General features: G+C 60.8%; 1 protein-coding gene and 2 pseudogenes across 1 annotated transcript; all 3 read right to left on the bottom strand.

The window, feature by feature from the left end:
* Positions 1–15: 15 nt before the first annotated feature.
* Positions 16–4,029, bottom strand: SPRN (shadow of prion protein). The gene is made up of 2 exons (XM_033842410.2): positions 3,793–4,029; positions 16–2,969 (listed from the first exon to the last, which is right to left on the bottom strand). The coding sequence occupies exon 2, from the start codon at positions 2,951–2,953 to the stop codon at positions 2,507–2,509; it is 447 nt and encodes a 148-aa protein (XP_033698301.1). The 5' UTR covers positions 2,954–2,969; positions 3,793–4,029; the 3' UTR covers positions 16–2,506.
* A 3,811-nt stretch (positions 4,030–7,840) lies between these two features.
* LOC101321301 (ganglioside GM2 activator-like) lies at positions 7,841–8,664 on the bottom strand (annotated as a pseudogene).
* A 592-nt stretch (positions 8,665–9,256) lies between these two features.
* On the bottom strand, positions 9,257–10,635 carry LOC117308527 (olfactory receptor 6B9-like; annotated as a pseudogene).
* Between the last annotated feature and the right edge of the window lie 1,404 nt (positions 10,636–12,039).

The raw sequence follows: 12,039 nt of genomic DNA, 5'->3' as shown, positions 1-12,039 counted from the left end.
AATAAGAAACAGTCTCATTGGCAACAGAGTGTTTATTTCACTACTAAAACGTGCAGACACACACGGACAAGAGGTCCCAAGTAGCCGTGGCAGAACCCAAGGACCACCTGTCCCCTCGGTGGCCGGGGCCGCTCTGCTCACAGCCCAGCTGCACACAGGCCGGTGTGGTCAGCGGAGACCCTAGGCCTCCCCACCGCCTCCCAGCACCTTCCAGCTAATGAGACAGCAGGACTTTTTCCCGGAGGCGGTGCTCAGCATTGCTGTGGTCGCACCTGAAGGGGTGCAGGAACATGACCACCAGCTTGCATTCTGGAGAGGCCGGAGGGGGGAAGGGGTGGGGATTGGGTAGGCTGCACCTGGTCAGCAGCCCCGGCCCTTCCTGTAGGCGCCCCTCTAGGTCCTGCCGCCCCGTGTGGCTGCCCCACCCCCAGCGCACCTGCCAAGTCTCCTGAGACACCCACCGGCCTCCTGCCGGAACCCTGACCCATAGGGGTGGGAAGCATTCAGAGACTCGCAGCTGTGCCAGATGCCAGATGCCGCTGGAGTCGGGCTGGTGTGTGGAAAAGCTTGACGAGTGTGCTGGCGGCTCACGCTGCAGAGGCACGTGAAGGTCTGGGCCAGCCACAGTCCAGGTCCGGGTGGGTCTCTGAGGCTGAGCACAGCCTGGCCGGGCCCATCAGGGAGAACTGAGTCAACCGAGGGGCCGCCCTGATGGGTCCCCCTGTTCAAGATTTTAAAACGGTCACGCTGCCTCTGAGGCCCCGGCCAGGGCTTGGCCACGACCTGTTGGTCTTTGGGAGCGTTGAGCTTGGTTCGGGAGGACAGAGCGCATCTGGGCGCCGCACCCAAGAATGCTGGCAGTGTGGACACAGGAGGCTGCAGGGAGCTGCGTCCTGCAGCGGAGCGCCTGGGTCTTCGGAGGAAAGTGCTTGGTCCAGGTCCCGCGGATAATCTGGAGACCTTCAGTGTAACCAGAGCCGAGTGCCAGCTGTGGGAGAGCAGAGGTGGCACGGCTCCTGGGAGATGCTGGTCTTGGCACTGGCGTCCATCAGCTGAGCCCAAGGGCCCTGCAGCCCAGGGGCAGGCGAGGGCAGATCCTGGAGGCAGCCCTGCCGGGGAGGCTCCTGCTGAGCACAGGAGAGCCTGAGCCGGAAGCCAGACCCCGGGGCCGTCCTTCCGAGGGACAAGAGGCTATTCAAGCCACAGGACATGTGAAAGAGCTGGGGCCCCAGGCTGAGCTCACGGCCAGTGGACCAGGCTGGCGGCTTGAGGGAAAGGCACCTGAGAGGTGAAGGGCTGGCCTTCCGCGCGGGTGTTGAGTGCCAGCCGCAAACCCTTGTCAGGAGGCGCCCTGTGGTTTCTTCAGAGGCCGCTCTGGCCTCGCTCTGACAGCCCTCGGGGTGTGGAGGAAGCTCAGCTTCTGGGCTTTCTTCTGCTGGACAGGTGCCCTCACATCTGGTGGCACTTGCTGGGCACTGGGCCCTGCCTTGTGGCCATGCCGGCCGTGGGTCTGACTGGAGCCCCGGCCCCTCCGGTCCACCTCGCCCTCAGCTTCCGAGGGGCTGCCTGCCACAGCTGCCGTCCCCGAGTACAGGCGGGGCTCTTATCCTGGAACGTGGACCTGGAGCTCAGAGCAAATGCAAAACTCTTGAAGTTTAAACAGATTTTCTTTTTCTTCCAAAATAGGTCCAAGAAGAGCTGTTTCAAGTCAGAGCAAAGTGGCTTTAAGGGAGCCCCTGGCGACGGGTCTCGCAAAGCGTCTGCCCGTGGGGGGACACGGGCACGGGCCCTGGGCCCAAGGGCAGGGGCAAGGCGTGGGCAGTTCCTGTGGGCGAGGGTATCCTGGGAGCCGTCTGGAGAACCACGGGGCCACGTCTGGGCTCACTAATCCACAGATGTGGCCCCCTTCCTTTCTGAAAGGCAGCACACTACAGCCTGCGAGGGAAACCTCTCCTCTCCCCCAAATCCTCAAGTCCTTTGGCCCACTGGGGCTGTTTCTGGGGGGGATGCCACCACGTCCTCAGGGGTGTGGCCGAACCAGCCCAGCCTGAGGGCCCACCTCTCTGCCTGGTGGTCAGCACCGTCCACACCTCTCAAGTGTCCAGGTGGGGTCAGGGGAGCTAGAGTGGCCTGAACAGCTTGTAGAGTGGTGGGCAGCTGGCCAGGATGGTGCAGGAACCTCAGGACACCTGCCTTTCTGGCTGGGGGGGTACCCTAACCTCCAAGTGGCAGGCAGGGCATCCTGGAGCTGAGGGGCCACTGGTCCCCTGGTAGGGTGGGAGGTGCGGAGGCTGGGGAGGGGATCGGGCAGGAGGGGGAACAGGAGGTGCCTCTGGGTCATAGGAGGAGAGGCTGCTGGACTGTCGGGAGTTGGCCACGCAGCTCCTCTGGGCTCAGAGGCCTTGGGCAGTGGAGGCAAGGGGCGCTCAGTGCTGGGCAGCCTCTGTGGTGGCTCGCGGGGCAGGCGCGGGCTGGGGGCAGATCTGGCCCCCGAGCCCAGCCCGGCCTAGGTCCGCAGCAGCCCCAGGGCGCCCAGGGCACCGCCCAGCAGCAGGCAGAGGTGAGGGTCGCCCATGGGCCCCGCGCCCGAAGTCCACGCCCGGTAGCTGTAGACGCTTCGGTTCGTTCCGTTGCCGCCGGGTGCGCCGTCCTCGTCGTCGTCTGGGCCGTGCTCCCCGGGCCCCGCGGCCCTCCTCCAGCTCGAGCCCGCCGCCAGGCCCGCGGCTGCCCCCGCCGCTGCCCCCGCCGCCGCTCCCGCGGCCACGCGCAGCGAGGAGCCGGCGTAGCGGGGCGCAGGCCTCACGCGCACCCTCGAGGCCCCGCGCGCGCCCCCGCGCAGCCCGCCCCGGGCGCTGCCGCGAGCCCCGCCACGGCCGCCCTTGGCCGCGCCGCTGTCGCAGAGGAAGGTGGCCGCTAGCAGCAGAGCCCAGCACGCGGCGGCAGTCCAGTTCATCTTCGTGGAGCAAAACCTGCGGGAGGATGGAGGAAGGGACCTCAGCTTCTGCGAGGCCCAGGGCGCCCGGGGCCTGGGGACAGGGGCTCAGCATTTGGTGGTACATGGGGCCCCAGCACCTTGGAGCACTACCGGACCAGGCTGGCGTGGGCTAAGAGGAGGAGGTTGTAATGCCTGAGGATTAGGGACTCAGGCTTGGGGAGGGCGTGGGCTCTTGTTCAGTAACTGGGAAGGGGCGGCAGGGGGTGAGAGGGTTCAGCACCTGCGGGTTATTCTGTGCTTGGGGGGGGGTGGCGTAGGGGCAAAGAATGGGCGGTGGTGAGCACCCTCCGGTGGACGGGGGGCGCTCAGGCCTGGGGAGGGGGCCCCGTATTCTGGGCTGCTCTGGAAGGACCGACTCCGGTCTCCAGGGCTCGGCAGGACCAGAGGCCACCCTGGGGTCTCAGGGACCGAGGGTCCCCAAGGAACCAGATCGGGGTCTGGAGAAGGGACCAACGGTGAGACTCGACCCGGCCCTCCCACCCCTTCCGGGGCTGCGCGGGGCCAGAGCCGGTTCGGGCCTCGCGGGCTCGTCACCCTGTGCGGACCCCGCCCCGCCGCCGCAGGCCCGGGCCCAGCTTAGCGTCGCCTCCCGCCCGCTTCTGCCTCGCGCTCCCCCCCCCCCCCGCCCCCACTGCCTGGCTCAGCTGCTGGGCCGGGGGACCGGGATGCGACCACCTGCCGGAGGCTCCACCCTCCGCCCGGGCCCTGTCGGCCCCTCGCTGCGTCTTCATTTCTAGCCCGGCGGGCGCCAGCCCCAGCCTCCCGGTGCGCGCCCACATTCCGCCGCCCGGCCTTACCAGCCACGGGCCTCGCTCGGAACCGCGGCGGCTGCTCCAGGGACCGCTGCCGAGCGGGAAGGACGGAGCTGCGGCGGAGACTGCACGGAGCGCCGAGCGCCGACCGCCAAAGCGCCGACCGCGGAGCCTGGCTTTTGCGTGAGGCATCCGCCCTAGGCTTGGGGGTGGGCAGACGCGGAGGCGCATCCCCCGGGAGACGGAAGGGAGGAGATAAAGGCAGGCGCTCCGAGGCGCAGCACCCCGTCCTAGCGGCCCCCCCCGCACCCCCCCCCCCGGGTCCTGTCTCTCGACAGGACCCTCTCCCCCGCTGTCTTCAGCACCCGGTGCGCACACCGCCACCTTCCCACAGTCCATCCCACTCCACCCGCCCCAAACCCTAACCTCTCCCACCCCACCCTCTCCCGTTCCTCATTTCCATCCTTCCCGGGGTGGGTGTGTCCCAGACACAGGGACCACAGAATGCGACGTCGGACCCTGAGCTCCTGACCGCGGTGCACAGAGAGGGGAGGACGGCTCTCCAGGGCCGAGTCCCAGAGCAGCACCCCCTCGTGGGCCCCCCTCCTCCCGCCCTTTAGTGCCCACTGTTCAGGCTCCTCCGGGGGTCCTCAGGTAGCCCCGCCACCGGTAACCCGACTGCTCAAGCCAGCGGGCCTCCCCGGTCCCGGCCGGATGGGACTCTGGGGCCACGTCTGAAATGGTGCTGTCTTGCTTCCCAAGGTTGGTTTGTCCTCTGGAATCTCTTCCCCTCCACCCACTGACTCTAGGCCTTCACCCCAGCCACTCCACCTGGGGACACCAGGCCCTCTTGATGGTGTCGGAGGTGGGCACAGGGACCTCCTGAACTTCAGAGGGTTGTTATGTGATTCGATCTCTCAGCTTCCATCAGACCCTCGTGGTCCCTGGAGGCTCAGCACCGCTGCTCCACACGTTCTCCTGGGCAATCTCAGGGCCTGTGGGTTTCAAATGCCACCTGGGCCAGAGGGGCAGCGGCCAAGTAGAGAGCCTCCCGCCCAGCCTCAGGGACTGGGCTGCTGTGGTGATGGATGGCAGGAGGGGTAGGGACAGAAATGGGGGTTCGTCCAAGGTTTGCATTCTCTGGTTGAGCCCCCCCCACCCCCGGTCCCACGCACAGAACGGCCCCCAGCGTGTTGCTCACCCCAAGGAAACAAGGGCGTTTCTCTGACGGTATCAGGAAGCACCTGGAAGCCCCGGCGCGGTGTGGGGCCTGCTGGGGACAGCTGCCGCTTTGGCCTCTCAGCGTCCTTTCCCTGTTCCGGTCAAAGCATCCTTGTGTGTGCCCTGGGGAGCCAGCCCTCTCTTATGTTCGGCCCATGGGTCTGACTGTGACTGCCCCCTCCCCTGGTCTTGTGAGGGGATGTGGCATGCCCTGTGGCTCTTCCTGGCCACGTGGAACTGCTTCCCGGTGTAAGGCCCCTGGCCGCGGTCTGAGCTGCTGAGAGAGGCCGCTCTCCTTCCGCGGGAGGCTGTGCCTGGAGCCGTTGCATGCGAGGACCTGTCACCCTCGTGGAGCCTTCACATGGAGCCCGAGGGCAAGTGAGTCGGGCCCTGTGCCCCCTCGACCTCCCGGGTCAGGCAGCGCCACAGCTGACGCCGTGGACCTTCTCTGGATGAGTGCTTTCCGTCACCTGCACTTAGAGGGTCCCCAGCCCGATGGCCCGTCCCTGCCCCCTCATTCTCAAGGGTCCTGCCGAGCACAGGGAGCTTCCAGGTAGCCTTCCCACTGCTTTGCTTTAAAGTGTGAACAGCAAACAGCGTTTATCAGGCATCCAAAGACAGAAAGTCTGCAACACAACAGAGAAAGGCCAAGGTAAAGAAATGGGGTGAAAAAAAAGGCTCAAGAAGTTTGAGGAATTAGAAGAAAACCTAAGAAACAAACAAAAAATATTCCAACTCATAGGCTCAGAAAAGCTGGGGGGATACTATTTATATAAGAACAGGATGCTGTGACAAAGGTCGCGGCTAAGAACGAACCTCTGAGAAACAACCAGGAGAACTGAATTATAAAGGTAAGGAAATTTCCCTGCATGAGCAGCAAACGATAGCAAATATGAGAGAAAGGGCACGGTTTTGGGCTCTGAGTCTGACAGATAGTTGTTCGGAGGAGAGAGAAGAACCAAGGGCACCACGTAGGAGGAGCCACGGGCTGAGGCTTAATTAACCCTTTTCGAGACCCTAAACCTTTTCTCTTAAAATATGTAAGGGAAGCACAGAAAAAAATTTAGACTATTTTATGTTTAAATATCAACATGAAAAATCTAAATAAAATGTTAGCCACTGAGCCCAAGAGTACATCGGAAGCAGGTCGCACCACTCAGGTCCAGGTGCTTTCAACATCGTCAAGTATGCGGACGTGCTTCACTCACTGCTGCACCAAGGGAGAAGAACGCTCATGATTTTCTCAGAAGGAGAATACAAAGCATTTCATTTCTTAATTTTTTTTGTTTGTTTTTTGGGGCGTTTTTTGCATGTGAAAATGTATTACTATCGTGCCGTCACCATCAAAACTTACGATATTGGTCCTTTCTTCTAACCTTTGCGTTAAGGCCAAAAGAGAGACATTGGCTACTTTGACAACCTACAAGACGACTCCAGGAATGTCACCAACAGCATGACCTTTGCGACCAAATCCAGCAACCAGAACTTCATCATTTTCCTCCGTAAAGTTCAAACAACCATCACTGGGTGCAAAGGCTGGGACTTGGGGGCCATCCTTCATTAACTGAAGCCTGACACACTTCCCTACGGCAGAATTTGGCTGTTTGGCTCCAACCCCTACTGTTCTGAGCACAGTTCCCTTTGCGTGAGAAGCGCCTCCGTAAGGGCTGGCCCTCTGGGCTCTGGTTCTTGTACTGTTTATCAGGCCACTTCTGATCTTGTCAGTGGCTACGGAGCTTCCTGGCAGGATGAAGACATGCCATGGGCCTGAGCAGAAGAGAGCCATTTCTTAATTTTTAAATGTTATTTTTTAAATTGAAATACACATGACATGTAACATGTTGTAAATGCAAGGTGTCCGACATGTTGATTTGGTGCATTTGCATATTGTCATACGATCACCACTGTCAAGCGTTTGATTTCCATCAACGCTCATTGGTGGGAAAAATGCCAAGAACACTAGTCGTTGAAATGAGTTTTTTAACTCGATTAAGGCTGTATTTCAAAAAAACCCTCAGCAGACATCATACTTAGTGGAGAGCCTTTAAATGTGTTCCCTTAAAAAATAGAACAAGAAAAGCTTCCTACTCTCACCACTTCTGTCGATCAGAGTAAAGTCCGGCCTGAGACCAGGAGACAGCCATGCGCTGGAGAAGCCACAGGCTCTGCAGTTCGACTGCTTACCACCCCCCGCAGCTGGGGAGCCAACGACCAGGCAGAGCTGACGAAGCCTGCATCCTCCTGTGGTGCTTACTGGCTAGAGCTAGACAGCAGCTGTCCCTACGGACCGGATGTGCCCTTTCCAACTCACCCCCGTCCCCTCATCCCTGATTATACCCCCAGCTCCAGACTGGGCAGCAGCTGCCTCGGATCGGTTATGTTATACGAAGGAAAGGATGGAAGATGTGCCCGGAAACAATGTGATGTTCTGCGTGGTCCACTGATGTCTTGCGCTTTGCCCTGCAGGCACCTGAGATCGCAGACATCTTAAACACATAGAGCATTCTCAGATATCTCTCCCATCACATGCCGTGCCTCCCCAGGATACACTGTGCCCCACTGTTAGCTGGGCAAGTCTAGAAAAGAACACTAAATCATAGAAGTTAATGGAGGAACAGACTGAGATCGACTCCTTCAGACCCTTCATTGTAAGAGGGGGTGGGAGTAAAATGAAAACTGTTAGTACTCTCACTCTGCTTTTAGGTCGGTGACACACACACAAAATCAATGAGAGAAGTCATAAAGGTACTTCAGGAGACCAAGACTGGGTCAGTCTGAACAGGGGGTCACAAAACACGTTAGCCCCCTTCCTTGACTGTTTAGAAAATGAGTTGAGTTCTTAGAGAGAAAGCCACGGGGGTGAGGAGGAAAATGCAGGGGCCAGCCCAGTAGACGTCCTGGGCTGTCAAAAACCACCAGGCTCATCCTCGCTTCGGTTAGGGCTGCTGGCCCACGCCTAACGATTTTGTAGGTGGCATAAAATGACTTTCAGCGGGGGAGTGTCATCATTGTAGAAAGGACAGAGAGTAGAATCTGGCCTTGGCCAACGTAAGACAGAGGGAGAGGATGCCTTCCTCACACCCCTTCATTCTGCTGTGACAAGTGCCACCTTATTTGCCCTTTAGGGAGGCGGAGACTCTGACACAGCCCAGACGCTTCCCGTTGCTCAGGATGATCTCCGACGGGTAGTTCCCGCTGCTGAGCCAGCTGGGCAACTGCAGGGCAGGCAGGAAGAAGTTAGACTTGGGCAGTGAGTAGGTGCCTTCTTTGAAGGGACAGTGACAGGGAAGCCCACAGGTGTGCAGGGGTTCTGGACAGGGATTCTCAAGGGGAGTTAACACTTCAAGCACATTACGGAAGTTCTCGTAGGCGCAGCTACCAAGTTGCTCCACACCTGGGACTTTGACCCAAAAGCCAGCCACTTCGTTCTCCGGAGCTAATACCACTTTCAGAGGATCTTTGAGGCCCACAGTGGTCCTGACCGCAGCATTGATGGTCACGTTCCTGGGAATGACAATGGGGTCAGGTTCCACAGTCAGGCTGTTGACCACCGCAGGGTGCTTCCCCTCATCGCAGTTACCCCAGGAAACGCCACCGAGCCTGGAGAGCCTTCGAGAGGATGTGTGCAGGAGCTGCTGGGCCGGCGAGAAGCAAGCCCAGGGAGATGGGGAATGGGGCCTGCATCAGGGCGTTCATCACAGAGGGTGGGTCCTCACTGGGTTAACTACAAGTTCTGTGGAGGTGACAACGCCTTTAAATGCCTGCCCGTATTGGTTATGCAAAGCTGTGCGTTCCAACATACACGCACTTCTGAAACCAAAAGGAGAGGAAGGAAGAATAAGGCAGATGCAGTGTTTAAGGAGGTAATGGCTGATAACTTTCCAAGGCTGATGAGAGAAAGCAAGTCTCGAATTCTAGAAGCGTGACAAACTCCAAGCATGATAACTACACACGCACACACACACACAAGCATACCCTGGACACCAAACACAACAAGAAGATCTTGAAAGCTTCCAGGCGTGGGGGAAAGCCAGAGATTGACCAGGTCACAGGTGGTCGGGGGAGTGAAGGTGGAGGGGGACCTTCCCGGGAGCTCGGAGTGAGCTCGTCCTGGGCTGAGGAGCTGTCCCCTGATCGGGTGCTGAAGCTCCCTGTGAGAGGCAGCTGGAGCCTTCGGAGTTTCGGCAGCTCCCACTGTGCTCCCGTCTCAGGGTGAGGGGGGAAGAGAGGAGCTTGCTGGCTGCACTGGGAGAGAGCCATGGCCTGCCTGGTGTGGGCTGGTGGCTGTGAGCAGATGCCGGGGGACGGATTTGAAGTTCCTCCCCCTGCAGCTGGTGCTAGGAGGGGCCAGGGGCCTGGTGGGGTTTGGCCAGGGCCTCGCTGATGTCGTGGTTCGGCAGGCAGTAGATGTTGGGGTTGAGCCGTGGGGTCACAACCAAGTAGACCCTGAACACCAGCTTGTTGAAGTCGAAGGAGCTGACGGCGTGAGGCCAGGTGTGCGTGAAGATGGTGGTGGTGTAGAAGATGGCCACCAGCGCCAGGTGGGAAGCACAGGTGGAGAAGGCCTTGTGGTGGCCGGAGCCTCCTGGAATGCTCAGCACTGTGGCCACGATGTGGGCATAGGAGACCACGGTCACTGGCAGGAAGGTCGCGAGCACAGCCAGGGCTGCCACGAAGTCCAGCACTTCGATGGTGATGGTGCCGGAGCGGCAGAGCCGCAGCAGGGGTGAGATGTCACAGAAGAAGTGGTTGAGGACGTTGGGGCCACAGAGCCTGAGGCCGGAGGTGAGAGCCATGGACACAAAGGAGACCAAGAAGCCACCCAGCCAGGCGCTGAGGGCTAGACTCAGCAGAGCCTCGAGTCCGTGATGGCCGGCTAGCGCAGCAGGCGACAGATGGCCAGGAACCGGTCACAGGCCATGGTGGCCAGGAGGAAGCACTCAGGGGAGCCAAGGCAGAGGAAGAGGAGCAGCTGGTGAGGCAGCCTGAGAAGGAGACGGTCCTCGCCGAGGCCAGGAGGGCAGCCCGCAGCTTGGGGACAGTGACCGAGGTGTAGAGGGTCTCCAGCACCGACAGGTTGGCCCAGAAGTAGGACACGGGTGTGTGCAGTGGCTGGCTGGCTCTGATGGTCACCACGATGGCCAGGTTCTCCAGGACAGTCACCATGTAGATCGTGAAGAATGACCCGAGCAGTGGCCCCTGAAGGTGGCACAGCCCAGGGAAGCCCAGCAGGATGACATCTGTCACCAAGGTCTCAGTGGAGTTGGTGGAGTTTCTCATAGCCCTCCCTGGCAGGGGGGTCACTTCTGAGTACCCTGGACAGCAGAAAGATGCAGGTGTGATGTGTGCTGGGCAGGGGGCCGGGCCGTGAGAGCTGCATGGGGCACTGTAACCCTTCTCAAAGCCGCTGCAGCACTGACCCCCTCTCAGCCCAGCACGCACCTCGCCCTGAGCTAACACCTGGCAAGGGGGCCTCGGTGCCTGCACACCGCTGCGCGCAGATACACCTCTTACCTCCACACTCATGTGGGTGCTCTCAGGTGCGTACTGTTCCCTGTCCCAGCACCAGGTACACGGACAGGCATGGGAGTGCGTGTGCCCGTGCGCACACACACACACACACACACACACACACAGGTGCACTCCTGCACACACCCCCAGGTACATGCACACACACTCACACACAGGTGTATGTGTACACATAGCAGGAGAGAAGACCCATTCTGCCTGCCTGGTGTGCCGTCTTAGGCTGTGTGTCTGGGCACTTCCCTGGCCTCCTCCACGTGGGCCCTCAGGGACTGCTGATCTGTGCTGCTCTCTGGCCAGGGCCCCTCAGGCCTCAGGAAGGACACCACTTCCATCAGATGGCCAGCCGGCTCTCCAGGGGTGAGCAAAACCTGGGCCAGGGGTTTGCAGGGCTGGGGGTGTGGGGGGAGGGGTGTGGGGGAGGGGGTTTGGGGGGAGGGGGTGGGAGGGTTGATCCCCACTTTTGGTGTCCCCACATGACTCTCCGTGAACCGACCTGAGGTCTTTATCCTGTGTTTTCTGAGCATCAAAGTGGCCTTTGGGGGATGGTGGAATCGGTCCACTCAGAGCCTTTCAAGGGCCTCGCAGTTTGGGACTTTCGTGCCAGGACGCCCAGGAGTTGGGTGTCTGACGGATGGGCGAGTGGCAGGGAGGTGGGCGGGCTTGGGCGGAGCCGGGCAGTGCTCCCCGCTGGTGGGTGAGGGGCTCCTGGGGCCTCAGCTCCTCTTCAACCCCTCCCCCGCTCTGCGAGGTTGGGGTCTGTCCAGCAGGACCGGGGGCGCGCTGGAGGGGGAGGGTGATTCCCGCCGGCAAGTGTACTTCTTGGGCGACCCTCAGCCGGTTCCTTCTACATTGACCTTCCCTGGGCCGGGGCTGAGCTGGTGGCTGCTCCTGGCTCACCTCGAAGGGGCTTGGAGACCCCCACTGATGGCGCCCAGTGCCCATCCCCCTGGGATGGGGCTGCAGGAGGGCTCAGAGCTGGTGGGGGGTGCAGAGGGGACTGAGGACTGTGTCCCAGTCCCTGGCGATGTGAGACCCGTCGGCGATGCGGCAGAAGAGGCTGGGCCTGAGAAGGGGCTGCAGAACCGGGGTTGGTGGGCCAGCTTGGACATGGGACATCAGGGCTGGGGGCTCCAGGAGCCCGTGCCCTGCTGTCTATGCCGTGCAACTTGGTGGCAGGTGTTGGGGGCACCCAGAAGGTGCTGCCCTCGTAGCACCCCCAGACCCTTTGCCTCAAGACCAAGGTCACTGCCAACCTACCCCACCCCTCCCCTCGCAGAAGGTCTCCAGGGAGGGTCTAGGGGAAGTGCCGCATCTCATTGGGTCCTGCTGCCTCAGGGCCCAGGTGGCTTTTCTGGGGCTCATTAGAGGCTTTGCCCCCCGCCCCCCCAGCCCTGTCTTCTGGAGGATGCTAATTGGCATTCTCACCAGCGGGACTCAGAGCAATTTGCAGGGTCCACGGAGGGGCTGTGAGGGGGGAATATGATGTAAGGGGTGGGACAAATAGAGCCCGGCCTGTCACCTGCCCTCCAGGTGTCCTGGCCC

This window comes from Tursiops truncatus, chromosome 16, assembly GCF_011762595.2.
Source record: "Tursiops truncatus isolate mTurTru1 chromosome 16, mTurTru1.mat.Y, whole genome shotgun sequence".
In the NCBI taxonomy this organism is placed as follows: Eukaryota; Metazoa; Chordata; class Mammalia; order Artiodactyla; family Delphinidae; genus Tursiops; species Tursiops truncatus.
Note: the sequence above shows the minus strand (reverse complement) of the source record. Positions and strands in the feature narration are given on the sequence as shown.

Excerpts from the sequence above, each read along its gene's own strand:
- SPRN (XM_033842410.2), bottom strand. The coding sequence starts at position 2,953 with ATGAACTGGACTGCCGCCGCGTGCTGGGCTCTGCTGCTAGCGGCCACC.